Below are 26956 nucleotides of genomic sequence, written 5' to 3'. Positions count from 1 at the left end.
CAGCTGTGGATCTGCTATGAGGGGCTGTGGGTCAGCTCTGGGAGGGTGAGGGTCAGCTCTGGGTTCTGTGGGTCAGCTCTGGGGGGCTGTGGGTCAGCTCTGGGGGGCTGTGGGTCAGCTCTGGGTGCTGTAGGTCAGCGCTGGGGTCTGTGGGTCAGCGCTGGGGTCTGTGGGTCAGCTCTGGGGGGCTGTGGGTCAGCTCTGGGGGCTGTGGGTCAGCTCTGGGGGGCTGTGGGTCAGCCCTGGGGTCTGTGGGTCAGCGGGTCAGCTCTGGGTGCTGTGGGTCAGCCCTGGGGTCTGTGGGTCAGCACACAGGGGACAGGGGGTGGCACTGAGGGACTGTCTCTGCCCGTCCCACCAGGCTGGCACGGTGATCTGGATCGGAATCCTGGTGTACACGGACCCTGCCGGGCTCCGCACCTTCCTCACGTCCCAGGTCACCGAGCAGAGCCCCCTGGGGGAGGCGGGTCTGCCCCCCATGCCCGTGCCAGGGGGGGTCCTGCCCGCCGGGGACCCCCAGCTCGACCTGTCGGTGTTCCCGTCGGAGCCGGGGCAGCTGCCCGAGAACCAGACGCAGCCGCGGGAGCCGCAGCCCCGGCAGCCCCCCTGGGCCCAGGGGGCAGAGGGCAAGGGGAACGGGCAGGGCGAGCTGGGCACCGAGGCTGAGGTGACCTGGGGAGCCGAGGATGAGGAGATCTGGAGGAAGCTTTCCTTCAGGCACTGGCCAGCCCTCTTCAGCTACTACAACATCACCCTGGCCAAGAGGCAAGTGGGCTGCAATGCCACGGGCACTGGGGATTGATCCCAAGGGTTGCTCTTCCCTCTGTCCTTCATCCTCATCCTTCATCCTTCATCCTCCTGGTTCCACCGAGCTCACTCCAGGTGTGTTTGGGAGGGGCTATGGGCAGGTCCTGGGTGGGCAGAGCTCCCAAACTCCACAGGGCTGTTCTGTGGGGATCAGGGTTGTTTCTCTCCATGCTTTTGGGTGCTTTAAGTGCTTGGGGCCTTCCTAGGCCTGGAGTTTTAAATTTTGTAAAACAATAAAAGGAGGCTCAGGGGGGACCTTCTGGCTCTGCAATCCCTGCCAGGAGGGGGGACCCGGAGGGGGGGGTCGGGCTCTGCTCCAGGGCACAGGGACAGGAGCAGAGGAAACAGCCTCAGGCTGGGCCAGGGGAGGTTTAGCTTGTTAGAAGGAATTTCTTCATGGAAAAGCCTTGGAACTGTCCAGGGCAGAGGTGGAGTCTCCATCCCCAGAGGGATTTAAAAGCCCTGTGGATGTGGCACTTGGGGACGTGGTCAGTGCTGGCCTTGGCAGTGCTGGGCAATGATTGGGCTCAGTGACCTCAGAGGCTTTTCCAGTCTCAGTGATCCTGTTATTCCATAATCTGATCACCTGTAAGTGATGGGACTGGTACATGTGAGGAAGAGATCTGAGCTGAAGAACCTTCGTGGTGAGATCTGCTCTGCAGCACAGGAAACCACCAGGTCATTGTATCCCTACTTAAATCCATGGAATCCATTTGATCTCATCAGGAGTTCATTGCGCTGTTGGCTCTTTGAAGTGTTAAGGGCTGGGAAATACCTTTAGGGAACAATATTTCCAAGGAGATCTTTAGTTTAGAACACCAGGAGTTCCTGACTGAAAGCCCCCGAGGCCTGCCCTGGCTGCCTGGTCATCCCGCAGGATTCTGTGGCCCTGTGTCTGTTCTGAGCTGTTCTCCCTCTCCCCCCCAGGTACATCAGCATCCTGCCCGCCATCCCTGTCACGCTGTACCTGCAGCCCCAGGAGGCCCTGGAGGTTCGGCACCCGCAGGAGGCCTCGCGCTACCAGCCCTTCCTGGGCAGAGGGACCGGCGACACCGGGGCCCAGCCCGAGCACACGGCCAGGCCCCAGGGCCACCAGGATGTCACCCTGTATAAGTAACGTGGCCTTGTCGCTGACCCTCCCCAGCTCGGGGCACTCCGGGGCTGGGCTGGGCTGGTTCTCCTGCTGGGAGACCAAAATATAACCCGTGAAGCTTCAGTGCCAAAGCCTGGGATGGTGGGACACTGGTGCAGTCACAGTCACCTCTCCTGGCAGTTTCCCATCAGCTGAGGGCAGGAACGGGCTGTGCCTCCAGGCTGCTGGTGCTGATGTTGCAGTACAGGGTCTGGCACTGGGTAACAGGGACAGGAGATCAATTTGGGTATAAATGTCCTGATTTCATAGAATCCCACAATGGTTTGTGTGGGAAGGGACCTCAAAGCCCATCCAGTGCCACCCCTGCCATGGGCAGGGACACTTCCCACTGTCCCAGGGTGCTCCAAGCCCTGTCCAGCCTGGCCTTGAACACTCCCAGTGATGGGGCAGCCACCACCTGGATAACATTTGATAATGATTTATTGTATTGGGTGTTAGATCAAACTGTGGTGCAAGGAGCTTCCTCCCTCCAGAGAGGATGGCTCAGCTCCCTGCCTCAGGCTGCAGGTGCTGGGCACACTTTGAATTATCCCGGGCTGCATCCAGTGTTTTCTTAGTCTTAGTTGCTCTCTGCTTTCCTTACTGAAAAGGCTCAAAATCTTGCTGAAAGTGTCATGTTCCCATTTAAAACCCCTTTAATTTCTAGCAAATCTCTGTAACTTGTTGAAAATCTGTCTCAGCTGAGACATTCAGACCAGCTCAGGTGTAGTCCTGGTGCAGGATTTTTCAAATCTGTCCTCGGACTTAAAATTGGATCTTTCCTCTCTTTTCTCTCACCTTGTCCTGGTGTCTGTGTGTCCCCAGGGTGGCTGCTCTGGGTCTGGCCTCAGGCATCATCCTGGTGCTGCTGCTCTTCTGCCTGTACCGGGTGTTCTGCCCCAAGAACTACGGGCAGAACGGGCACGGCCGGAGGAGGAGGGGGGACCTGCCCTGCGACGACTACGGATACTCCCCCCCTGAGACCGAGATCGTGCCCCTGGTCCTCAGGGGCCACCTCATGGTACGTCACATTGACACAGAAACAGGTCTGTGAAAGGATATTGTGGCATGAAATTCCTGCAGCACTTCCCCACCTCCTCCTGGACTTGCTCTGAGCTTTTGGCACTCCTGTCCCTGCCTGGTTCAGCCTGGCCTTGGGCACACCAGGGATGTCCGTGTCCTCCCGTCCCTCCGTCCTAAGCCAGCCAGTCTGGACATAAACTCAGTCACCTCTGCAGCTCCTCAGGCACACAGGGCTGTGGTCAGGATCCAGAGCCACTCTCAGCCATTTGTCCTTCCTTCCCTCTTTGCCAGGACATCGAGTGCCTGGCCAGTGACGGGATGCTGCTGGTCAGCTGCTGCCTGGTGGGGCAGATCCGCGTGTGGGACGCGCAGACGGGCGACTGCCTGACCGTCATCCCCAAACCCAGGTAGGAGCACAGAGCCTGCTGAGGGGGCAGCTCTGCCCCACGCTGGGATCCCTGTGCTGAGGGGACAGCTCTGCCCCATGCTGGGATCCCTGTGCTGAGGGGACAGCTCTGCCCCATCCATGGACCCCATCCTTGGGTTGCTGTGCTGAGGGGGCAGCTCTGCCCCATCCATGGATCCCTGTGCTGAGGGGACAGCTCTGCCCCACGCTGGGATCCCTGTGCTGAGGGGACAGCTCTGCCCCATCCATGGATCCCTGTGCTGAGGGGGCAGCTCTGCCCCACGCTGGGATCCCTGTGCTGAGGGGACAGCTCTGCCCCATCCATGGATCCCTGTGCTGAGGGGGCAGCTCTGCCCCACGCTGGGATCCCTGTGCTGAGGGGACAGCTCTGCCCCATCCATGGATCCCTGTGCTGAGGGGACAGCTCTGCCCCACGCTGGGATCCCTGTGCTGAGGGGGCAGCTCTGCCCCATCCATGGATCCCTGTGCTGAGGGGACAGCTCTGCCCCACGCTGGGATCCCTGTGCTGAGGGGCAGCTCTGCCCCACGCTGGGATCCCTGTGCTGAGGGGGCAGCTCTGCCCCATGCATGGACCCCATCCTTGGGTCGCTGTGCTGAGGGGACAGCTCTGCCCCACGCTGGGATCCCTGTGCTGAGGGGGCAGCTCTGCCCCACGCTGGGATCCCTGTGCTGAGGGGACAGCTCTGCCCCATCCGTGGATCCCTGTGCTGAGGGGACAGCTCTGCCCCACGCTGGGATCCCTGTGCTGAGGGGACAGCTCTGCCCCATGCTGGGATCCCTGTGCTGAGGGGGCAGCTCTGCCCCATCCGTGGATCCCTCTGTCCTATCCGTGGATCCCTCTGCCTCATCCTGGGGTCCCTGTGCTGAGGGGACAGCTCTGCCCCATGCTGGGATCCCTCTGCTGAGGGAGCCCCTCTGTCCCATCCGTGGATCCCTCTGTCCCATCCGTGGATCCCTCTGCCCCATCCTGGGATCCCTGTGCTGAGGGAGCCCCTCTGCCCCATCCTTGGATCCCTCTCCTGAAGGAGCAGCTCTGCCCCATGCTTGGACCCTCTGCTCCATCCTTGTATCTCTGTCCCCTCCTCATGTCCCTGTGCCGAGGGAGCAGCTCTGTCCCCTCCTCATGTCCCTGTGCTGAGGGAGCAGCTCTGTCCCCTCCTCATGTCCCTGTGCCGAGGGAGCCCCCGCGGTGGATGGGACTGACCTCTGTGCCCGTTCCAGGCTGCGGAGGGACAGCAGCGGCATCTTCGACTACCAGGACGGGTGGGATCAGAGCCCGGAGGGGAAGGGCGGGCTGGAGGACTCCTTGGAGAACGGTCACCAGCTGAAGAGGCTGCTGTGCCCGGCGCAGCCCCCGCTGTTCTGCGACCAGCCCGACCTCACGTCGCTCATCGACACCAACTTCTCGGAGCGGGTGAAAGTGGCCGAGTCGGAGCCGCGGCTGCGGCACCGGGACACGGGCTACGACTTCAGCAGCCTGGTGGGGAAGGTGTACGAGGAGCACGGCAGCTCCGGCTGCAGGAACGCGACCTTCCCGGGGCTGCCGGCCCCGCTCGGCCCCGCCGGGCTCTGCGGCGGCCGCTCCCCGGGATGCGGCTCCGACGACGGCGGGTGCGGCGGCCGCCGGCGCAGCCTCGGGGACCGCGGCGGGGGCGACGAGCCCTGCGCCGGCTGCGAGAAATCCTCCCCCCTCCCGGCATGGGGAGGCGACATGGAGAGCTCCGTCTGGAGCCTGGACCTGCAGGGGAACCTGATCGTGGCCGGCCGCAGCAACGGGAGACTGGAGGTGAGGAGCGGGGCGGGAGGGACGGGGAGGTGGAGCCGGGACAGTCACGGGGAAGTGCAGGGACAGTGACAGGAAGGTCCAGGGGAGGAGCAGGGACAGTGAAAGACGGGAAGGTGCAGGGGAGGAGCAGAGACAGTCACAGGGCAGGGACAGTGAAGGACAGTGCAGGGGAAGAGCAGGCACAGGGACAATCATGGGAAGGTGCAGGGAAGGAGCAGGGCTGGAGTACCAGAGGAAGCTGGAGGTGGCATAGCCCTGGGGACACACCACAGGGAGCTGAGCCAGCCCCCAGTCCCCTCGGGGTGTGGTGCCCTTCTGGTCAGTGTCCCCACAGTGATCTCCCCCCCCCCAGGTCTGGGATGCCATCGAGGGGACCCTCCACAGCAGCAACGAGGAAGGACAGTCTGGAATCACGGCCCTCGTCTTCCTCAACAACAGGTAGTTCCTGCAGATCCCCGGCCAGGGCGGGCCAGGATCCAGCCCAGACCTCCATGGCAGCTCCAGGCCCAGCTGGGAAGTCTCTTCCTTGGAACTGTGGAATGTCCTGAGCTGGGAGGGACCCACAGGGATCCTCCAGTCCAACTCCTGTCCCTGCTCAGACACCTCAACAATCCCACCCTATCCCTGAGAGTGTTGTCCAAATGCTCCTGGAGCTCTGGCTCTCCCACTGCCCTGGGGAGCCTGTTCAGTGCCCACCACCCTCTGGGGGAAGAGCCTTTTCCTGACATCCAGTCTTACATCCAGCCAAATTCTTCCCTGTGTGCACCTCTCACCAGCTGTCCTGGCTCCAGGTCAGCTCCATCAGCCACTTCAGTCTTCCCAGTACCAGAATATCCACGGATTTGGGGCTGGGAGACCTTTGGGTCACTGGTTTCTGTGGCTGCAATTCCAGAGGCTGTGCCATGGGGCAGTTTATGCTGAGCTCTGTGATCTCATGGGTGGTCTGTGCTCTGTGGGGGTCTCTCCTCACCCCCATTCCCTCTCCTCAGGATCGTGGCTGCCAGGCTGAATGGCTCCCTGGATTTCTTCTCACTGGAGACACACACGGCCCTGAACCACCTGCAGTTCCGAGGTGAGCAGGGGGAGTGTCTGCACTGCCCTGGGCTCCTCCCTCTTCATCCTGTCCCTGCTCAGGGCTGAGTCTTCCTCACACCCTCCTCAGCTTTGGCAGTAAAGGGGACACCCCGTGCTGCCTCGTGCTGAGCCAGGGTGGGCTCTGTGGGTTCCCTGTGCAGGGGGTCCATCCCCAGGCTGGTTTTCCCCAGGGCACAGGCCTGGAGGTTCCACTGTGCTTCCAGGTCTGCTCTGTCCTCACCTCCTTCCTCTCCCACATACTCCTCTGTCTCACTCATTCCCACCCAGGGCCTCGGCACAGCCATGGGGTTGGGGGTAACTGGGTTGAGCACGGAGGCCCCTTTGGTTCTGGAGTGGCCTGGAGGGGATGATTTAGATGGGAAGCAGTTCCTCCCTGGGAGGGTGGGCAGGCCCTGGCACAGGTTACCCAGAGCAGCTGTGGCTGCCCCATCCCTGGGAGTGTCCCAGGCCAGGCTGGAGCACCCTGGGACAGTGGGAGGTGTCCCTGCCCATGGCAGGGGTGGCACTGGGTGGGCTTTGTGTCCCTCCCGCCCAGACCATTCTGGCATTGCATGACCCCGTTGAGCCCCTCACTGTGGGTGTTCATGAGCCCTGAGCCACTGCAGCTCCTGCCTGAGGGTTCCCTGCAGGACCAGCCCCAAACTCCTCAAACCCGGCGTGTGGCCGTCCCTGAGCCGCAGCCTGGAGTGCCCACGCAGTGCCCACGCAGTGCCCACGCAGTGACCTCCGTGTGTCCGCAGGGGGGCCGGGCCGGAGCAGCGTGCCGGTGTCGCCGGTGCTGGGCGGCGGGGCCGTGGTGCTGTGCCAGCTCACCCACAGCGTGCCCTGTGCCCACCACAAGCCCATCACGGCACTGAAGGCGGCGGCCGGGCGGCTCGTCACCGGCAGCCAGGACCACACGCTCAGGGTGAGAGCCCGGCTGGGGACACGGGGATGAGGGGACGTGGGGACACGGGGATGAGGGGACGTGGGGACACGGGGATGAGGGGATGAGGGGACACGGGGACATGAGGGCGATGGGGATGTGGGGACATGGGGACATGGGGACACGGGGATGAGGGGATGTGGGGACACGGGGATGAGGGGACGTGGGGACACGGGGATGAGGGGACGTGGGGACACGGGGATGAGGGGACATGGGGACATGAGGGCGATGGGGATGAGGGGACATGGGGACACGGGGATGAGGGGACGTGGGGACATGAGGACGATGGGGATGTGGGGACACGGGGATGAGGGGACATGGGGACACGGGGATGAGGGGACATGGGGATGAGGGGACGTGGGGACATGGGGATGAGGGGACGTGGGGACATGAGGGCGATGGGGATGTGGGGACATGGGGACACAGGGACATGGGGACACAGGGACATGGGGACATGGGGACATGGGGACGTGGGGACATGGGGACACGGGGACACGGGGACATGGGGATGTGGGGACACGGGGACATGGGGATGTGGGGACATGGGGACATGAGGGCGATGGGGATGAGGGGACATGGGGACATGGGGACACAGGGACATGAAGATACGGGGACATGGGGACACAGGGGACGTGGGGACATGGGGACACAGGAGATGTGGGGACACAGGGGACACGGGGACACGGGGATGTGGGGACACGAGGATGAGGGGACATGGGGACACGGGGACATGGGGATGAGGGAACATGGGGACGTGGGGACACGGGGACATGGGGATGAGGGAACATGGGGACGTGGGGACACGGGGACACAGCTGAGCTCAGCGGGGGTGGAGCTGGGCTGTGTGAGCACAGGGGGAGGGGTTGGAGCCAAACTTGGCACATTCCCAAAGCCCCCCCCGGGTTCTGTCCGTGCCTGGATGTGGCACCAGCAGAGCTGGAAGGACAGACCCCCCTGAGTGTCACCCTGAGCTGAGTGTGGGACCCTCCTGCCTGGGGGATGGGTGACTTCATCAAACCATGGAATTACTGAGGTTGTGGAGGGCCTGTGAGACCCCCAGTTCCAACTGTTCCCAGCACTGCCACGGCCACCACTGACCCATGTCCCCAAGTGCCACAGCCACACAGTTTTTAAGTTCCTCCAGGACAGGGACTCTACCCTTGCCCTGGGCAGTTGTGCCAGGGCTGGAGGCTGGACAGCCCTTTCCATGAAGGAATTTCCCCAATATCCAACCTGAACTTCCCCTTGAGACCATTTCCCTTGTCCTGTTCCCTGTCCCTGTTCCCGACTCCCTGTCCCAGCTCCCCCCTCCTGGCAGGGATTGCAGAGCCAGAAGGTCCCCCCTGAGCCTCCTTTTCTCCAGCTGAGCCCCCCCAGCTCCCTCAGCCCCTCCTGCTGCTCCAGCCCCTTCCCAGCTCCAGTCCCTGTCCTGGGCACCTCCAGCCCCTCCAGGTCTGTCCTGAGGGTCCCAGAACTGCCCCCAGCACTGGAGGTGCCCCAGCAGTGCCAGCACAGGGACAGGCACTGCCCTGTGCCTGTGTCACACCATGGCTGGGACAAACCAGGTGCCATTGGCCTGCACACCTGGGCACACCTGGCTCATGTCCGGCTGCCATTACCAGCACCCCCAGGGCCTCCTCCAGCTTTCCAGACATTGCCCCCGTCCCGAGGGCTGCAGGGGGTTGCTGTGACCCACCAGGAATAGCAGGGTCTGTGTTTTGGGGTGTTCCCTGTCCTCTCCCTGTCCCCTCCTGCCCTGCACGTCCCTGCCTTGCCCTGTCACCTTCCAACAGCCCCCACCTACCTCTGCCCTGGCAGCACCATCCTGAGGCCTCTGGAATCACTGCCAGGCTCTGGCGCTGCCCCCAGGAGGGTCAGGTGGGATCTGCTGGGTTGTGGTGGTACCACCTGCCCCCACCTGCCCCTGAGCTCTCCCCTGCCCGTCCTGCCCCAGGTGTTCCGGCTGGAGGACTCGTGCTGCCTGTTCACCCTGCAGGGCCACTCGGGAGCCATCACAGCCGTGTACATGGACCAGGTACGGGGGCCCTGGGTGTGGAGACATCCCCGAGCCCACCCCTGAGCCCACCCCTGAGCTGGTACCTGAGCCCACCCCTGAGCCGGTACCTGAGCTGGTACCTGAGCCCACCCCTGAGCCGGTACCTGAGCCCACCCCTGAGCCGGTACCTCAGCCCACCCCTGAGCTGGTACCTGAGCCCACCCCTGAGCCAGTACCTGAGCTGGTACCTCAGCCCACCCCTGAGCTGGTACCTGAGCCCACCCTTGAGCCGGTACCTGAGCCCACCCCTGAGCTGGTACTTGAGCCCACCCCTGAGCCGGTACCCGAGCCCACCCCTGAGCCAGTACCTGAGCTGGTACCTCAGCCCACCCCTGAGCTGGTACCTGAGCCCACCCCTGAGCCGGTACCTGAGCCCACCCCTGAGCTGGTACCTGAGCCGGTACCTGAGCCCACCCCTGAGCCGGTACCTGAGCCCACCCCTGAGCCGGTACCTGAGCCCACCCCTGAGCCGGAACCTGAGCCCACCCCTGAGCTGGTACCTGAGCCGGTACCTGAGCCCACCCCTGAGCCGGTACCTGAGCCCACCCCTGAGCCGGTACCTGAGCCCACCCCTGAGCTGGTACCTGAGCCCACCCCTGAGCCGGTACCTGAGCTGGTACCTCAGCCCACCCTTGACCCCACCCCTGAGCCACTGGCTCAGCCAGAGGGACCCCTCCGGCCCCCTCTGCCCCTTCCCCCTTCCTCACAGCCCAGTTTCCTCCCAGCTCACTGAGCACAGCGATCCCTTTCCCTGGACACCTCCTGCCTCCCTGCCCGGCTGGAGCAGGGGGCAATCCGTGTTCCTTCCCTGCTGGGCTGGGGGTGAGCAGGGCCTGAGCCCCCTGGGAAGGCTGTGCCCCCACCCCCCAAAAAGAGCAGGGGGAGCCCCCTGTGTGCTGTCCAGCCCCATGTAAATGAACTCGGGTGTCTCTGCCCCTGGTGGCCTTGGGGTTTGTCACCCCCAACCTGCTTAAAAGCACAGGGACACATGGAGGGAACCTCTGGATGGCACTTCGGGGTTCCATCCCACATTCCTGCTGCGTCCTGCGGCCTGGGAGCCCTGGGAATGGTGTGTGGAGCCAGCGCGTGCACCCGGCGGCTTTCGGGTGGCACCGGGGTGGCACTGGGGTGGCACCGGGGTGGCACTGGGGTGGCACCGGGGTGGCACTGGGGTGGCCCTGAGCCGCTCTGGTGTCCCTGCAGACCATGGTGCTGGCGAGTGGGGGCCAGGACGGGGCCATCTGCCTGTGGGACGTGCTGACCGGGAGCCGCGTCAGCCACATGTTCGCCCACCGTGGTGACGTCACGTCCCTCACCTGCACCACGTCCTGCGTCATCAGCAGCGGCCTGGATGACGTCATCAGCATCTGGGACCGCAGCTCGGGCATCAAGCTCTACTCCATCCAGCAGGTGGGGCCTGGGCGGGGATAATCAGGGAAAAGTGGGATTGGTGGGGTTGCAAAAGCCCTCTGAGATCATCCAGTCCAGCCATTCCCCAGCACTGCCACGGCCACCACCGAGCATGTCCCCAAGTGCCACATCCACAGGGCTGTGAAATCCCTCCAGGGATGGGGATCCGCCCCTGCCCTGGGCAGCTGTGCCGGGGCTGGAGGGAATTTTCCCCATATCCAACTCAAACCTCCCCTGACACAACTTGTTCCCTTTCCTCCTGTCCCTTGTTCCCTGGGAGCAGAGTTGGGCCCCCACCTCCTGTCAGGGAGTTGTGGAGAGTGAAAGGTCCTCCCTGAGCCTCCTCTGCTCCAGGCTGAGCCCCTCACACCCTTAAGGTTCTTCCTGGACTTTTCCAGCCCCCACCAGCCCCCACAGACGCCTCTGCTGAGGAGCCTCTAAGCTCCAGTATGTGGAAACCTTCCCTGTCCCGTGCAAAGGCTCAGAACGGGCCGGCCCCACAGATCAGCCCACGGGGCTCAGCTCTGTCCCGTGCCAAGCCCAGGGCTCAGTGCCTGCCCCGTGTCCCACAGGAGCTGGGCTGCGGTGCCAGCCTGGGCGTCATCTCGGACAACGTGCTGGTGACGGGGGGCCAGGGCTGCGTGTCCTTCTGGGACATCGGCTACGGGGACCTGCTGCAGACCGTCTACCTGGGCAAGAGCAACGAGGCGCAGCCGGCGCGGCAGATCCTGGTGCTGGACAACGCCGCCATCGTCTGCAACTTCGGCAGCGAGCTCAGCCTGCTCTACGTGCCCTCGGTGCTGGAGAAGCTGGACTGAGAGAGCAGGGGCGGCAGCACCGAGCGCTGGGCTCGGCTGAGGGGCCGGGACAGCGGCCGAGCCCCCCGAGCCGGGCTGGGGTCACCCAGCAGGGCCCGGCCCTCCCATTCCTCGCCCTGTTCCAGCACCTTCCCTGCGGCCCCAGGCAGGGGGTGGAGCAGAGGGACACGGGGGGCACAGGGCAGGGGGCACAGCGGGGGTGGTGCCGGTGCTGCCCTGCCCGGGGCAGCCGGGGGGGCTGTCCCAGCCCAGCGCCCGCTCCCGGGACGGAACAGCCCCCGGAGGGCCCCGGGGGCAGCGGGGCCGGGGCCGGACCGGCCCCAGAGGGGCGCGGCTCGGCCCCCACGTGCCTTAGGGCGCGGCAGGGCCCGCCCAGCCCCAGCAGCCCAGCCCTATTTATTTATATGCTGTAAATAGTTATTATTTATTGGGGCAGGGGGACACGGGGGTCCAGCAGCCCCCTTGCTGTGCCCGGCACAGCTGCCCTGCCTGGACCCTCCTGCGCCCCGTCTGCAGCAATAGCACCTTCCTCCTCCTCCTCCTCCTCCTCCCTGCGCTGCGGGGCCGCAGGAGGCTTTTCTCAGGTTGGGAGCGGCGGGAGCCTCGCCCCCTCCTGCCGGTGCTGGGGAGGGACCCCTGGGCAGGGCTGGGGGGCACAGCGGGAGGGGCCGAGGGCAGGCAGCACAGCCCGGGCCCGGGGCTGCCCCCAGAGCCCCCCGCCCCATTGCACTGCCGGCCCTGCCGCATCCCCTCCAGGCCGGACCCCCCGCTGTGCCCCCCAAATGCCGATGACGTCTGTCCTTGACCCCCGGTGATTGTAGAGGCGGCGCCGGCCCGGCAGAGGGGGCAGCTCCCCCCTGGGACCCCCAGGACGGCCCCCCGGGGTGGCCTTCGCCCCGCTGTACCTTTGTGCTGTACAGGGGACGCTTTTTGTACCGGATCGTGTTTTATAACGTGTGCGAGGACATTAAACGGAGCTAACCGGGCCTGGCTGCCCCCCGGGGCCCTCAGCGCAGCACCAGCGCCCTGCAGAGGAACTCGCTTTATTTTAGTAGCAAAGAGCTGAAAAAGTCAGTTCTACTGGAGTCAGTGTGGGTGGGGGGCCGGGGGTCCCGCCCCCCTCACGCCTTGTTGAGTGTCCAGAGGGGGTCGAGCATGCTCAGGGGGTCGTCGCTGGGCCGGGGCCCGCGGAGCCCCTCGCCCGGCTGCGCCTGCAGGAAGTTCTGCTTGTTCATGCGCTGTTTGCCCTTCAGGGAGGCGTCCAGGCTGAAGGCCTCGGGCGTGAGCGACGCCAGCAGCTCCAGCGAGGAGGAGGAGGAGGCGGGGGGCGCGGCGGGGGGCTCGGGCGGCCCCTCGGGGGTCTCTCCAACGTGGTTGCTGCTCTCGGTGTCACCCTGTGCCTCGGGCAGGGGCGGCCCCGGGGCGGGGGGCTCAGGCACAGGCACCCCAACACCATCCACGAGGCCGTCGGGGAGCACTGGCAGCACCTCGGGGTCCGGGGGGTCCGCAGGGGGGGCGGGATCCACCCCCCAGCCCCCCCCGGGCTCCGCACTGGGCCCCCCCGGTTTGATGCTGAGCTTGGCGATGGTGGCCTGGATGGAGCTGATGGGCACGTCCCCCCCCCAGCACCAGGTCCTGGGGGTCCTGCTGGAAGTAGAGCTGGGGGAGAGCAGCCCCGTGAGCCCCGGAGATGGCAGAGCCCCCCGCGCCCTCCCTCCCCATACCCACCTTGGGGGAGGTGCTGCTGGGGGGCTTGGGCAGCGCGGGGGTCCCCACGCCGTGGCGCAGCAGCACCTGCTCCACGTGGAGCAGCACGGCCTCGAAACAGAACTTGAGGTGCAGCTGCAGGGGAGGGGACCGATCCGGTGAGATCTCGGGGGGCTGCGACCCCCGTCTGAAGCCCCCGGGGCGCTGCGACCCCCGCCTGAAGCCCCCGGAGGCTGCGGGCCCCGCCCCGTACCTTCTCCTGCAGCATGTGCTTGCGCTGCTGCCGCATCCGCCTCACCAGCTGCGCCAGGTCCGGGATGCCCTTCCCGGCCTCCACCTCCTGCACGGCCGCGTACAGGAGGCAGAAGGCCCCGGTGCGGCCCACGCCGGAGCTGCAGAGAGACCCCCGCTGTGACACCCCGCGGGGGGACCCCGCCCCACCCCGGGAGCCCCCGAGCCCCCGGCCCCGCTCACCTGCAGTGCACCACGACAGGTGTGTGCAGCGGGCGCTGGTGCAGGTAGTGCCCGTGCACCTCCTGGATGAAGCGGAGGAGGCTCCCCTTGCTGTCGGGCAGGCCCCTGGGGAGGGGGACACACACACGCACTCGGCACCCGCAGGAGGGGTCAGGGCTGCCCAAAGACCCTCCTGCGCTCCAGAGCGGCGGTGCCGCAGCCCCCGCGGGGCCGATCTCGGCTCCCACCCTCCCACTTCCCCTGTCACCGCCCCCAGCCCCCCTGCCCGCCCCTTCGTACAGCTCAGGCCAGGAGGTGAACTGGAGGTGGGCGACGGTGCGCTTGAGGCTCTGGTCGCGATACTGCAGGGTCAGCATCCGCTCCACGTGCGTGGGGGTCACGCGCAGGCCGGTGAGCACCAGGGTCAGGGGGCCGTGGGCCACGGGCTGGCCCCGCTCCGACGGGAAGTACCGCAGCACCTTCTGCGGGGAGAGGCGCTCAGGACAGCGCCGGGACCCGCGGCCCCGGTGCCACCGCTGGGCAGAGCAAGGGCGAGGGGCGCCGGCCGGGGTGTCCCATCCGCGAGGGGACACCGGTCCCATCCCCAGGGCCCTGCCCCGGCCATCCCCCACTGTCCCTCACCCCGGCCAGGACGCACCTTGTCCAGCTCCTGCTCGGACACCAACATGACGACCACGGAGACCTTCTGCTCGTAGATCATGAGCCAGAAGTCGGCGGCGGTGCCGAGCAGCGGGGCCTGCGTGGCGATGAGCGCGGGGCAGTACGGGGACAGGTCCTCCACGCGGCTGGCGTTGATGTAGTCGTCCTTGCCCGAGCGCAGCACGACGCGGTTGAGGTCGTAGGGCATGATGTCCTGGTGCCGGTTCTTCATGGAGTAGCAGCGGGCGATGGCGATGGAGCGCTGCCGCGCGTCCCGCTCCTGCGCGTCCTGCAGCTCCTTCCAGAGCGCGTCCAGCTCGGAGCCGCCGCCGGGCAAGGGCCGCTCCAGCCGCTCGGCCAGCACCCGGAACCGCTCCAGCTCGGCCCGCAGCCGCTGCACCCGCTCCGGCTGCGCGTACGGGTCCGCCTCGATCACCTGCACGGCCCGCGGCCGCTGCCCGTCCGCCTTGGTGGGCTGCAGCAGCCCCGCGGCCGCCGCGCCCCCGGCCTGGCTCTCGGGGCTGGACGACAGCAGGTCCGCGGGGCACGGGCTCTGCCGCGGGGAACGGCGCGTCCCCGGCCGGGGCGGGCGGGGGGCGCGGGGCCGGGGGCTGCATGGGCAGTGCGGGCACCGGCGAGGGCGCCGGGGACGGCACCAGGGGGCCCGGGACCACTACGGTGCCCGGCCCGGGGCTGGGGGCGGGCGCCTGGCTCGGGGCGGGCATGGACCCGGGGGGCAGCGGAAGTGCCGGGGGGTGCCGGGCTGGGGCAGAAGGGCAGCGCGGGGGAGGAACCGGGGGGGCACCGGCGGGAGCCCCCCCAGCGCCGGGGGCCCGCTCTGGGCAGGGGCTCTGGGGAAGGGCACGGCCCCCGGGTGGGGGGCGAGCCCCGGCCGGGGCAACTGGTCCTGTCCCGGGAGCGAGTAGAGCTGGGGCGGCAGCGGGGGGCTGCCCGGGGCGCGGGCGGGGGCAGCTGCCCCCCGGGGCCGGCGAAGGGCTGCTGGGGGAACTGGGCCGGGGCCGGCAGGGAGGGCCGGGGGGGCGCCTGGAAGGGCAGCGGGGCCTGGGCCGGGGGCAGGAACGGCCCCGGGGGGAACTGCTGGGGGGCCTGGGCCGGGGCGAAGGTGTGCGGGGCCTGTGCCGGGGGGAAGGGGCGCTGGGCCGGTGCCACGAAGGGCTGGACGGGCTGGACCCCGCCCGCGGCGTAGGGGAAGGGGGCCGGGGGCGCCCCCGGGCGCTGGGGGGGCAGGAAGGGGCCCGGGGGTCCCCGGGGCGGGGCGGTGCAGCTGGAGATGGGGGGCCTGGACACTGTCCACTGTGGTGGTGGCCGGGCGTGTGCCCGGGGGCTCCGGGCCGCCCACCCCCGGCTGGGCACCCAGGGGAGCTGCCCCCGGGGCGGGGGCGCGGAGCGGAGCGGGGGCCCCCCCGGGCTGGCCCAGGCCGTAGGCGGGGCCGGGCAGGGCCCCGTGCTGGGGGGACGAGCGTGGGGGCAGCACGTGGGGCCCCCCCGAACGCCGGCTGTGCCGGGGCACGGATCAGGGGGGCGGCCGGGAAGAGCTGGGGGGCGGCCGGGGCCGGGCTGGGGGCGGGCCCGGCCGGGGCCGAGGGCTGCAGGAGCTGCCCCGGGGCACCCCCGGCGGGGGCAAACGGGCCGGGGGGCCCGGGCAGGCGGTAGTGCCCTGGGAAGGGGGGCGTGGGGGCCAGGGCGGGCAGCGGGGCATTGGCCACCGCCCCCGGCGGCACGAAGGGCTCGGGGGCCCGCAGCGCCCCGGGCAGGGTGGCCAGCACGGGCGGGGGCAGCTGTGCCAGGGGCCCGGGCAGCAGCTCCGGGGGGAGGCTCCGCAGCTCCTCGGGCAGGTCCGGCAGCCCCAGGGAGCCCAAATCCGCGCCCTCGGGGCCTCCCGGCTCCAGCGCCTTCTTCTGCAGGGGGGGCTTGGGGGCCGTGGGCCGGGGGGGCGGCTGCTTCTTCAGCTCCCTGCGGGAACGGGGAGGGGTCTGGGAGGGGCCGGGCACTGCCCACCCACCAACACACGCACCGCGACCCTCGAGCACCGCCCCAAGCACTCGAAGGCCCCTCCCAGCTCCCAGGGGGCTCACCAGGCTCCCCCCGAGGTGGGCTCGGGGCAGCACCCACCTCTCAAGCAGCTGCTGCCGGTGGGCCTGGCTGGCCTGGCACGCCGCCCGTGCCCGCTCCAGCAGCTTGGCCGCCTTCCCCTCCAGGTCCGTGTAGAAATCCTTCCCCTCCTGGGACTTCTTCATTAGGTCCTCATAGGCCTCGTAGGAGGCCACCAGGGTCTGCACGGTGGTGTTCCACCTGGGAGAGGGGCAGGGAGGGGACAGGTGGGATGGGGTGCCAGAATAAGGGTGGGTCCCAACGCCAGGCACTGGGGAATCCCACCAGCTGCCCCTGGGCTGGGCACGGGGACAGGACAAAGCCACGGCCCCAGCAGTGGGGTGGGACAGGAGCAGCCAGGGGTGACCCCAGAGCTGCTGTGGGCACGGCCCCCACTCACTTGTGCTCCACCTCGGCCAGGCCCTTGCGCACGGCCGCGTACTTGACGTTGGCGTCGGTCAGGGCCTTGAGCACGTTCTCCTGCGCCGCCAGGTTCTGCTCCAGGTACACCTTCAGCTGGTCGTACTTCCTGAGCTGCTCCTCAAAGAGCTTCTGCGGGGACAGGGGTCGGTCAGCAGGGCTGGGGCTGGAGTGGCTCCTGAGGGGACACGGGGTGTCCCCAGCCCCACCTCCACCAGCCCCAGCCCCACCTTCATCTCGGAGTGGTCGGTGGTGACCAGCGAGGTGGTGATGTCGTCCTTCTGGATCATCTCCCGCAGCTGCTGCTCCAGGGACATGCGCTGGTCCCGCATCTCCTGCACCTTGGCCAGGATTCTCTTCAGGTTCTGCAGCACCTGTTTGTCATCTGGGGGTGGGACATGGACAGGGCTGAGCCAGGCCCGAGGAACCACACAGAGCCCAAAGGGTGGGATGCACTGGGGGGAGGAGCCAGCCCCTGGGACAGTGACTGGGTCTCCGTCCTCTCTGTCCCCAGACAGGGCCCCACTTGGCATGTTTCCAGGAGGACAAGCCCCCACCCTGGCCTACACAGACGGTGTCAGTGCCAGGTGACACACAGGGACCCCAAGGGGGGCACAGGGAGGGCAGCCTTGCCTCCCCCAACCTGGGCAGTGATGGGGACAGCCAGATCCCCAGAGTGGGGTGTGATGGGGACAGCCAGACCCCCACGGTGGCACAGGGAGGGCAGCCCTGCTCCCCCAGGCTGGGCTGTGATGGGGACAGCCAGACCCCCAGGGGGCACAGGGAGGGCAGCCCTGCTCCCCCAGGCTGGGCTGTGATGGGGACAGCCAGACCCCCAGAGTGGGATGTGATGGGGATAGCCAGACCCCCAGAGTGGGGTGTGATGGGGATAGCCAGACCCCCAGAGTGGGGTGTGATGGGGACAGCCAGACCCCCAGAGTGGGGTGTGATGGGGACAGCCAGACCCCCAGAGTGGGGTGTGATGGGGACAGCCAGACCCCCATGGGGCACAGGGAGGGCAGCCCTGCTCCCCCAGGCTGGGCTGTGATGGGGACAGCCAGACCCCCAGGGGAACACAGGGAGGGCAGCCCTGCTCCCCCAGGCTGGGCTGTGATGGGGACAGCCAGACCCCCATGGGGCACAGGGAGGGCAGCCCTGCTCCCCCAGGCTGGGCTGTGATGGGGACAGCCAGACCCCCAGGGGAACACAGGGAGGGCAGCCCTGCTCCCCCAGCCCAGGGGGACACAGCCAGCCCCCCGAGGGGGCACCCTGCAGCCTCACCTTCGCTCAGGCTGGGCGTGGGCAGCGCGGCCCGCACCTGCTCCAGGGGCCCGCCGAGCAGGCGCAGGTTGCCCAGGTGCAGGTTCATGGCCCGGTGCAGCTCCGTGTTGGTGAAACTGGCCTTCTCGTGCAGCTCCAGGTACTTGGAGCACTCCTTGCTCACCTCGGCCAGCCCCGGGGGCGATGCCGGCGCCGGCGGGACCCGCCCCAGCAGCTCCTGCAGCTTCTGCTCCTGCGCCTCGTCCTCCTCCAGCAGGTCCCGGATCTCCTTCAGCGACGCCTCCACGTCCGTGAAGACCCCGGAGAGCACTGGGGGGACACACGGGGGCTGGGGAGGGGCTGGGACACCTCCTGCCTGCTCTGGGCCTGGGGCCAAGCATGGACATGGCATCCTGGGAATAAACCTGGCTGCGGGCAGCCCAGGGCAGGGACACTGCTGGCAGGGACATGGCAGCTCTGGGAATAAACCTGGGGCTGGCCCCCTGGGCACCCACCCCCTCGGGGTCACAGCCCTCCCATCCAACAGGGAAAACACTTTGGGATTCAGGAATTTACACCAGCACAGAAGCAGCTGTTGGTGTGGCCATTCTCAACACCCAGCCCTGAGCAGGGGACACTACCAACCCCCAGGACCTCCCAGCCCTGGGCAGGGGGCAGTGCCACCCCCCGTGCCCCCAGCCCTGAGCAGGGGGCAATGCCACCCCCAGGACCCCCCAGCCCTGAGCAGGGGGCAATGCCACCCCCCATGCCCCCAGCCCTGAGCAGGGGGCAATGCCACCCCCCATGCCCCCAGCCCTGAGCAGGCAGCAGTGCCACCCCCCGTGCCCCCAGCCCTGAGCAGGGGGCAATGCCACCCCCCCATGCCCCCAGCCCTGAGCAGGGGGCAGTGCCACCCCCAGTGCCCCCAGCCCTGAGCAAGGGGCAGTGCCACCCCCAGTGCCCCCGGGGGTCCCACACCCTCACCCTGCATGGACTGGACGAGGTTGCAGACGGTGTCGGGGCGCACGCTGAGCGCCGCACACTTCTCCATCAGCACGGGTGGGATGTGGTTGTACATGTCCAGGTTGTCCACAGTCTCAGGATCCAGCTGCATGGAGTCCATGAACTGGCTGTGGGACAGAGAGGGGCCCCTGAGGGGTGGCTGTGTGCCCCCTCCCAAAAGCCTGGGACCACCAGGACCCCTGTGGGCTGGGCCCCACCAGTCCCACTCACGTACTCCAGCACTTCGTTCTTGGCCTCGATCTTGGCCATCACGTCCCGCAGCAGTTTGGCCTTTTCCTCGCTGTGACAGGACAAAACACCCCATGAGTGCAGGGAATCCTCTGCCAGCATTCCTGAGTCCTCTGAGCCCTGGTACCCCTGGGGGACCAGCTGGAGCCCCGTCCGGCTGTGGCCGTGACTTTGGTCCCCTCCAGCTCCTCCAGCCTGTGGAGCCTGAGCTGGGACAGGGGGCCCTTGCTGGGACCCACCCCCCCATCCCATTCCATCCCACCCCATCCCACCCATCCCCCTTGGACACACCTGTACAGGGACGAGGCCTCGTGGGCAGCCATGGGCACCAGCTTGGCGAAGATGTCGGGGCCGGTGACCGCGGGGTCCGTGGGGTTCACGGGCAGAGCCTTCACCAGGGGGGCACCTGCGGGACACAGCCCGGCTGGGGTCGCTCCCAAACGGATCCTCCCGCTCAGTCCCAGCAGATCCCTGTCCCTGGGGGTCCCAGAGCCCCCTGGGTGTGTCCCACTGCCCACCTTTGACAGACTGCAGGGTGTCCAGTGCAGGCACAGCCTCGTGGTAGATGAAGTCATTGTCCTTCTTGGCTGAATTGTACCTGGAGTTGGGAAGTGATGCTGTGTCAGGAGGAGCAGGCGGCATTCCTGCCTCTCTGAGGTCGCTTCCACTGGGATCACTCCAGCAGCCGCCCATCCTCAGAGCCTGGGGCAGTGCCAGGCTCTCCATCAGGGGCACCAGGAACACCTCCCTGGCTCCCTGTCCCCCAGCATTCCCAAGCCCTGGAGAAGGACAAACACACCCCCGTGGGGTGCCCCATCCACACTCACTTCCCACCGATCACATCCATGGTGAACCTCAGGGCTTCCTGCACAGTTTCGGGCTGGCCCTGTGGAATTGAGAATGGGCATCACTGTCCAGGTGTTCCTGAAGCCTCCCAGGCACCTCCCGCCCTGCTCCAGATGGGAACAGAGAGGCCTGGAGCCTCTTAAACCCATCCCAAGCCTCCCCTGGCAGCCCAGGGCCCAGCTCTGGAGTGGGAATCCCGCAATCCCTGCCCCAGGGACACACCTTTGCCAGCTTGATGGCTTCGTTGAGCTTATCCAGAGCACTCTGGAAGTAGATGACCTGTGGAGAGAGCAGGAATGGGGGTTGGCACGGGAGTCCATGTCCCTGCTCTGCATGAGGACAGCAGTCCATGAGGGCCAGAGCTTCCCAGGGCTTTCCCAGAGCTCCCAGACACCAGCAGGACACAGGACATGGGCAACACACTCATGGATGTCCAGCGTGCCAACCTCAACTCCCTTCCCAGGACCAGGACACAGAGCCTGGAGCGGATGAAAAGGGATGATGGCTTCACTTACCCTTTCCCCAAACTTCTGCTGTTCCTCAGCCTGTTTCCCCATGTGCAGCTGCAAGAAAACAGGGATCAGAGCTCTGTAACTCCAGGCAGAGCTCTGAGAGGGGCAGGAAAAGCTCAGGAAGCAGCCCAAGGAGAGAGGGGAGCACAGGGAGAGCCCCCCTGGATCCTGTTCCACTCACATGGGCCACAGCAGCGAAATAGTAGATTTTCATCTGAACCAGCTTCTTCCAGTCCTTCTGGATCTTGCCCAGCAGCGAGGCTGTCTCTGAGTTCTCCAGGGCCCTGCAGGCCTCCTTGTAGTAATCCACCACCTGTGGGGAGGGACAGGGCTGGGGGACCCCGGGGACACAGAGCCCAGCTGGGACCAGCCCCAGGATTTGATCACCCAGGAAAATGGTCAGCAGGGAACCCAGGGATGTGTCTGGGATCAGAGCCAGGGACTGGCAACACCACTGGGACACCTGTCCCCAGTCCAGGCTGCTCCAAGCCCCACCCAACCTGGCACTGGACACTTCCAGGGATGGGGCAGCCACAGCTGCTCTGGGAAACCCATTCCAGTCCCTCACCACCACCACAGCCAACAACTCCTTCCCAAAATCCCACCCAAACCTCCCCTCTGGCAGTGGGAAGCCACTCCCTGTGTCCTGCCACTGCAGGCCCTTGCCCAAAGTCCCTGTCCCTGGACTGTGCTGGGAGCAGCTCCTGGAGCTCACCTGGGCACTGATCCGGGCCACAAGGAAGCTCTTCCTGTTGTCCAGCATGGACTTCTCCAGGAGACACTCCTGTGCCTGGCCCTGCCAGGGACAAGAGGGGAATGTCTGATGTCCCCAACCCTTGGAACACCCCAGACCCCAGAAGGACCCACCAGCTCCAGCCCTTTTCCTGAGAGGTCAGTCCCAAAGTGCCCAGAGAGCCCAGGAGTGTCACAGAGCCCTCCCTGACTCCCACTGCCCCCCAAAACCTCCTTTCCACCCTGGAGGGAGCTCAGATCCCACAGACAACTCCCCGTGGGCCTCTGGGTCCCACCTCCCTGGATCCCCAGGAACACCCCACCCTACAGACACAGCTCAGGCTGTCCCAGTGCCCCCAGTTCCCACCAGCATGAGGTTGATGTTGAGGCTGAGGATCTGGTGGCTCATGTCGACGCTGTAGGAATGTGGGAAGTGATCCCGCAGGTAGGTGAAGGCACCAGCAGCACATTGGAAGTGGGTGCAGGAAACCTTCATGCCCTGAGGGATCCGAATTGTTGGGGCTGGAGAACCCTCCCAGACCACGGAGTTCACAGGTGCCCCAGCACTGCCAAGGCCACCACTGGGCATGTCCCCAAGTGCCACATCCATGGGGCCTCTGCAGGGATGGGGATCCACCCCTGCCCTGGGCAGCTGTGCCAGGGCTGGACAGCCCTTCCCAGGATGGCATTTTCCCAATATCCAACCCAAACCTCTCCTGGTGCAACTGGAGGCCATTTTCTCTCATCCTGTCCCTTGTTCCCTGGGAGCAGAGCCTGACTCCCTCATGGCTCCACTCCCCTGCCCCTCTCAGGTCCCTCCTGAGCCCCCTCATCCCTCAGTCCCTCCTGGTGCTCCAGCCCCCTCCCCAGCTCTGTTCCCTTCCCTGGAGACGCTCCAGCCCCTCCACGTGTGGCTCCTGGTGACCCCAAAGCTGCCCCCAGGATTCCAGCCCGTCACAGCCCGTGTCCAGGTGCTCCCCCATCCCTCCATTACCTCCTCAGACACTCTCTTGTCCATGGCTCCCAGCATGGAATGCAGTGCTCCTGTGGGGACAGGCCGGGGCTCAGCAGGGCAGGGACCCCCGGCACGACACCCCCGGGATCGGGGCCTGGGAGCAGGAGGAGCCCTGGCCCCCAAACCCACGGGAGGGGGGCCCCGGGAGGGGAGGGGGCCCCGGGAGGGGAGGGGCCCAGGAGGGGAGGGGGCCCCGGGAGGGGAGGGGAGGGGGCCCGGGAGGGGAGGGGCCCCAGGAGGGGAGGGGAGGGGCCCCAGGAGGGGAGGGGAGGGGCCCCAGGAGGGGAGGGGGCCCGGCCCAGGAGGGGAGGGGGCCCGGCCCAGGAGGGGAGGGGGCCCGGCCCGGGAGGGGAGGGGGCCCGGCCCGGGAGGGGAGGGGGCCCCAGGAGGGGAGGGGGCCCGGCCCAGGAGGGGAGGGGGCCCGGCCCAGGAGGGGAGGGGGCCCGGCCCGGGAGGGGAGGGGGCCCGGCCCGGGAGGGGAGGGGGCCCCAGGAGGGGAGGGGGCCCGGCCCAGGAGGGGAGGGGGCCCGGCCCAGGAGGGGAGGGGCCCAGGAGGGGAGGGGGCCCGGCCCAGGAGGGGAGGGGCCCAGGAGGGGAGGGGCCCAGGAGGGGAGGGGCCCAGGAAGGGAGGGGCCCAGGAAGGGAGGGGGCCCGGCCCGGGAGGGGAGGGGGCCCGGCCCGGGAGGGGAGGGGGCCCGGCCCGGGAGGGGAGGGGGCCCGGCCCTCACCCAGGTTGTAGAGCACACAGGCCTGCTCGTACTTGATGTCCTCGTGTGTCACCGCCTTCCCCGAGAAGATCTCGGTCCTGCGGGAAAGGGGGTCAGGGCAAGGCACCAACCAGGGATTCCTCCAGGAGGAGGATCTGTCGGGAGCCCCAGTCCCCAAAGGATCCCTGGGCAGGGCACTGCTCCCCAAAGGATCCCTGGGATCCCCCCATTCCACCCCGGGACAGGACACTGATCCCTGAGGGTTCCCCAGGACCCTCCTGTACCAGGACCCCGTTACCCAAAGGGTCCTTGGGGTCCCCCTGTGCCATCTCAGGGCAGGACCCTGTTCCCCGAGGGGTCCCTAGAGGAGCCCCTCCCCAGGGGGTGGGCACAGCTCCATCCTGCCTGGCTCAGCCCCCACCCCAGGACCACCCTCCCCAGGCACAGCCCCCCATCCATCCCAGCCCCCCCATCCATCCCAGCCCCCCCTCCCCAGGCACAGCCCCCCATCCATCCCAGCCCCCCCTCCCCAGGCACAGCCCCCCATCCGTCCCAGCCCCCCCATCCATCCCAGCCCCCCCTCCCCAGGCACAGCCCCCCATCCATCCCAGCCCCCCCTCCCCAGGCACAGCCCCCCATCCGTCCCAGCCCCCCCATCTATCCCAGCCCCCCCTCCCCAGGCACAGCCCCCCCTTCATCCCACCCCAGCCCCTCACTATGTGACAGGCACAGCCCCCCCTCCATCCCAGCCTCCCCTCTCCAGGCACAGCCCCCCCTCCATCCCAGCCTCCCCTCTCCAGGCACAGCCCCCCATCCATCCCAGCCCCCTATCTCTGGGCACAGCCCTCCATCCACCCCAGCCCCTCACCACGTGACAGACACAGCCCCCCAATCCATGCCATCCCAGCCCCCCCCTCCCCAGGCACAGCCCCCCACCCCACCCCAGCCCCTCACCACGTGACGGGCACGGCCGCCTCCTGCCCGGCCCCCATGGGGATGCGGCTCTGCAGGAAGTGCAGCTGGCCCAGGTATTTCCGCAGGGTGCTGCAGCCCTCGAAATCCCTGGGCACGCTGACGGCGCTCTGGGAACCGAGAGGAGAGAGGGGAGAGGAGAGGGAGGCCCCGGGACACGCTGCGGGCAGGGCCGGCACCACCCGGCTGCCCGGGCTGGGGGTGTCTGAGCCCCCTCCCTGTGCCCTGCTGGGGACCCCCAGAGCTGTCCCTGCTCCCCCTGCCGGGGGTGGGGGTGTCTGAGCCCCCTCCCTGTGCCCTGCTGGGGACCCCCAGAGCTGTCCCTGCTCCCCTGCCCGGGCTGGGGGTGTCTGAGCCCCCTCCCTGTGCCCTGCTGGGGACCCCCAGAGCTGTCCCTGCTCCCCTGCCCGGGCTGGGGGTGTCTGAGCCCCCTCCCTGTGCCCTGGGGACCCCCAGAGCTGTCCCTGCTCCCCTGCCCGGGCTGGGGGTGTCTGAGCCCCCTCCCTGTGCCCTGCTGGGGACCCCCAGAGCTGTCCCTGCTCCCCTGCCCGGGCTGGGGGTGTCTGAGCCCCCTCTCTGTGCCCTGCTGGGGACCCCCAGAGCTGTCCCTGCTCCCCCTGCCGGGGGTGGGGGTGTCTGAGCCCCCTCCCTGTGCCCTGGGGACCCCCCGGGACTGTCCCTGCTCCCCTGCCCGGGCTGGGGGTGTCTGAGCCCCCTTCCTGTGCCCTGGGGACCCCCAGAGCTGTCCCTGCTCCCCTGCCCGGGCTGGGGGTGTCTGAGCCCCCTCCCTGTGCCCTGCTGGGGACCCCCAGAGCTGTCCCTGCTCCCCTGCCCGGGCTGGGGGTGTCTGAGCCCCCTTCCTGTGCCCTGGGGACCCCCAGAGCTGTCCCTGCTCCCCTGCCCGGCAGCCCCCGGATCCCCGGGACCACCCCCAGGCTGTTCTGTGGGACACGGCAGGGACAGCAGCAGCTCCAGCCCCACTCCCGGCCCGGGGGGCTCAGGGGGGTCGGCAGAGCCGCCCCAAAGCCCCCGCGAGGGTCCCACCCGGGCAGGCCCCGCCTCACCTGCCGGAGCAGCTCCAGCTTCCGCAGCTCCTCGTTGTAGTTCTCGGGGTTCTCCCCGTAATTCTTGAGGACAAACTGGGAGAGGGGAGGGCTGTGAGAGGCCTGGAGACCCCCGAGGGGGCAGCGGGAGTGGGGGACCCCGGGCTGGGCCGGGGGGCTCAAGGCTGCTGCGGGGAGAGGGGACCCCCCGTGCCACCCCCGGAGTCCCCCCGGCCCCGCCCCGGCCCTGCCCCGCAGCCCCCCCAGCGCCACCTCCGCTGCCACAGCACCCCCAGATCCCAAATCCGCACCCCTCGGTCTGCCCTCCCCTCACACCCCGGCCCGAACCCCCCTGAGCCCCCCAGAGCCCCCTCACAGACCCCAAACAGCCCCTGAGTCCCCCCAGAGCCCCTCACAGACCCCAAACACCCCCTGAGCCCCCCAGAGCCCCCTCACAGACCCCAAACACCCCCCTGAGCCCCCCAGAGCCCCCTCACAGACCCCAAACACCCCCAGAGCCCCCCCAGAGCCCCTCACAGACCCCAAACACCCCCAGAGCCCCTCACAGACCCCAAACACCCCCAGAGCCCCTCACAGACCCCAAACACCCCCAGAGTCCCCCCAGAGCCCCTCACAGACCCCAAACACCCCCTGAGCCCCCCAGAGCCCCCTCACAGACCCCAAACACCCCCTGAGCCCCCCAGAGCCCCCTCACAGACCCCAAACACCCCCCTGAGCCCCTCACAGACCCCAAACATCCCCAGAGCCCCTCACAGACCCCAAACACCCCCAGAGCCCCTCACAGACCCCAAACATCCCCAGAGCCCCTCACAGACCCCAAACACCCCCCTGAGCCCCCCAGAGCCCCCTCACAGACCCCAAACACCCCCTGAGCCCCCCAGAGCCCCCTCACAGACCCCAAACACCCCCCTGAGCCCCTCACAGACCCCAAACATCCCCAGAGCCCCTCACAGACCCCAAACACCCCCAGAGCCCCTCACAGACCCCAAACATCCCCAGAGCCCCTCACAGACCCCAAACACGCCCCTGAGCCCCCCAGAGCCCCCTCACAGACCCCAAACACCCCCAGAGCCCTCACAGACCCCAAACACCCCCAGAGCCTCCCCGGGACCCCTCACAAACCGCAAACACCCCCAGAGCCCCTCACAGACCCCAAACACCCCCAGAGCCCCCCCAGAGCCCCTCACAGACCCCAAACACCCCCAGAGACCCCCCGGGACCCCTCACAGACCCCAAACACCCCCAGAGCCCCCCCAGAGCCCCTCACAGACCCCAAACACCCCCAGAGCCCCCCCGGGACCCCTCACAGACCCCAAACACCCCCAGAGTCCCCCCAGGACCCCTCACAGACCCCAAATACCCCCAGAATCCCTCACAGACCCCAAACACCCCCAGAGCCCGCCCGGGACCCCTCACAGACCCCAACCCCTTCCCCAAAGCCCTGACCGCCCCCCCCGCCCCTCCCTCACAGCCCCCCCGCCCCCTCAGGCCCCGCCGGCCCCTCCCCGGCCCCACCTTCTTGACGGCGGCGTTGAAGGCGAACTCCCCGGCCTCCTTGAGGTCGAGCCAGATCATGGGCATGCGGGGCACGGCCTCCATGGCGGCCCGGCCGCTCCCGGCCCGCTGATCCCGATCCCGATCCCGATCCCGATCCCGATCCCGATCCCGATCCCGATCCCGGTCCGGGCCCGCCGGAACCGCGCGCGGGGGATCACGGGACACGCAGTCCGCGCGACACTTCCGTTTCTGTTCCCATGGCGACGCCC

The 26956-nt window shown here is 67.8% G+C and overlaps 2 protein-coding genes across 2 annotated transcripts in view; one reads left to right on the top strand and one right to left on the bottom strand.

The window, feature by feature from the left end:
- The window catches only part of SCAP (SREBF chaperone), a 55624-nt gene extending 42986 nt beyond the window's left edge, over positions 1–12638 (top strand). Inside the window, exons 13-23 of the mRNA XM_071560325.1 lie at positions 362–765; positions 1735–1920; positions 2765–2960; positions 3254–3369; positions 4611–5175; positions 5528–5613; positions 6165–6247; positions 7011–7177; positions 9150–9230; positions 10455–10661; positions 11234–12638. Coding sequence (XP_071416426.1) covers positions 362–765; positions 1735–1920; positions 2765–2960; positions 3254–3369; positions 4611–5175; positions 5528–5613; positions 6165–6247; positions 7011–7177; positions 9150–9230; positions 10455–10661; positions 11234–11479 — 2337 coding nt within the window. The 3' untranslated portion in view covers positions 11480–12638. The remainder of the gene's footprint in view (positions 1–361; positions 766–1734; positions 1921–2764; positions 2961–3253; positions 3370–4610; positions 5176–5527; positions 5614–6164; positions 6248–7010; positions 7178–9149; positions 9231–10454; positions 10662–11233) is intronic.
- PTPN23 (protein tyrosine phosphatase non-receptor type 23) lies at positions 12458–26915 on the bottom strand. The gene is given in 27 exon segments (XM_071560389.1): positions 12458–13101; positions 13103–13138; positions 13208–13321; positions 13440–13578; positions 13661–13765; positions 13940–14121; positions 14298–14883; positions 14885–16273; positions 16433–16612; positions 16812–16963; positions 17062–17216; positions 18113–18421; positions 19076–19221; positions 19329–19394; positions 19634–19748; positions 19861–19940; positions 20170–20228; positions 20411–20467; positions 20704–20751; positions 20882–21013; positions 21416–21496; positions 21800–21931; positions 22427–22476; positions 23176–23252; positions 24109–24236; positions 25191–25265; positions 26706–26915. Coding segments are annotated over 27 exon segments (5178 nt in total). The 5' UTR covers positions 26790–26915; the 3' UTR covers positions 12458–12600.
- Between the last annotated feature and the right edge of the window lie 41 nt (positions 26916–26956).

Source organism: Pithys albifrons, chromosome 7 (assembly GCF_047495875.1).
Source record: "Pithys albifrons albifrons isolate INPA30051 chromosome 7, PitAlb_v1, whole genome shotgun sequence".
Lineage (NCBI taxonomy): Eukaryota > Metazoa > Chordata > Aves > Passeriformes > Thamnophilidae > Pithys > Pithys albifrons.
This window is presented reverse-complemented; position numbering and strand designations above follow the sequence as displayed.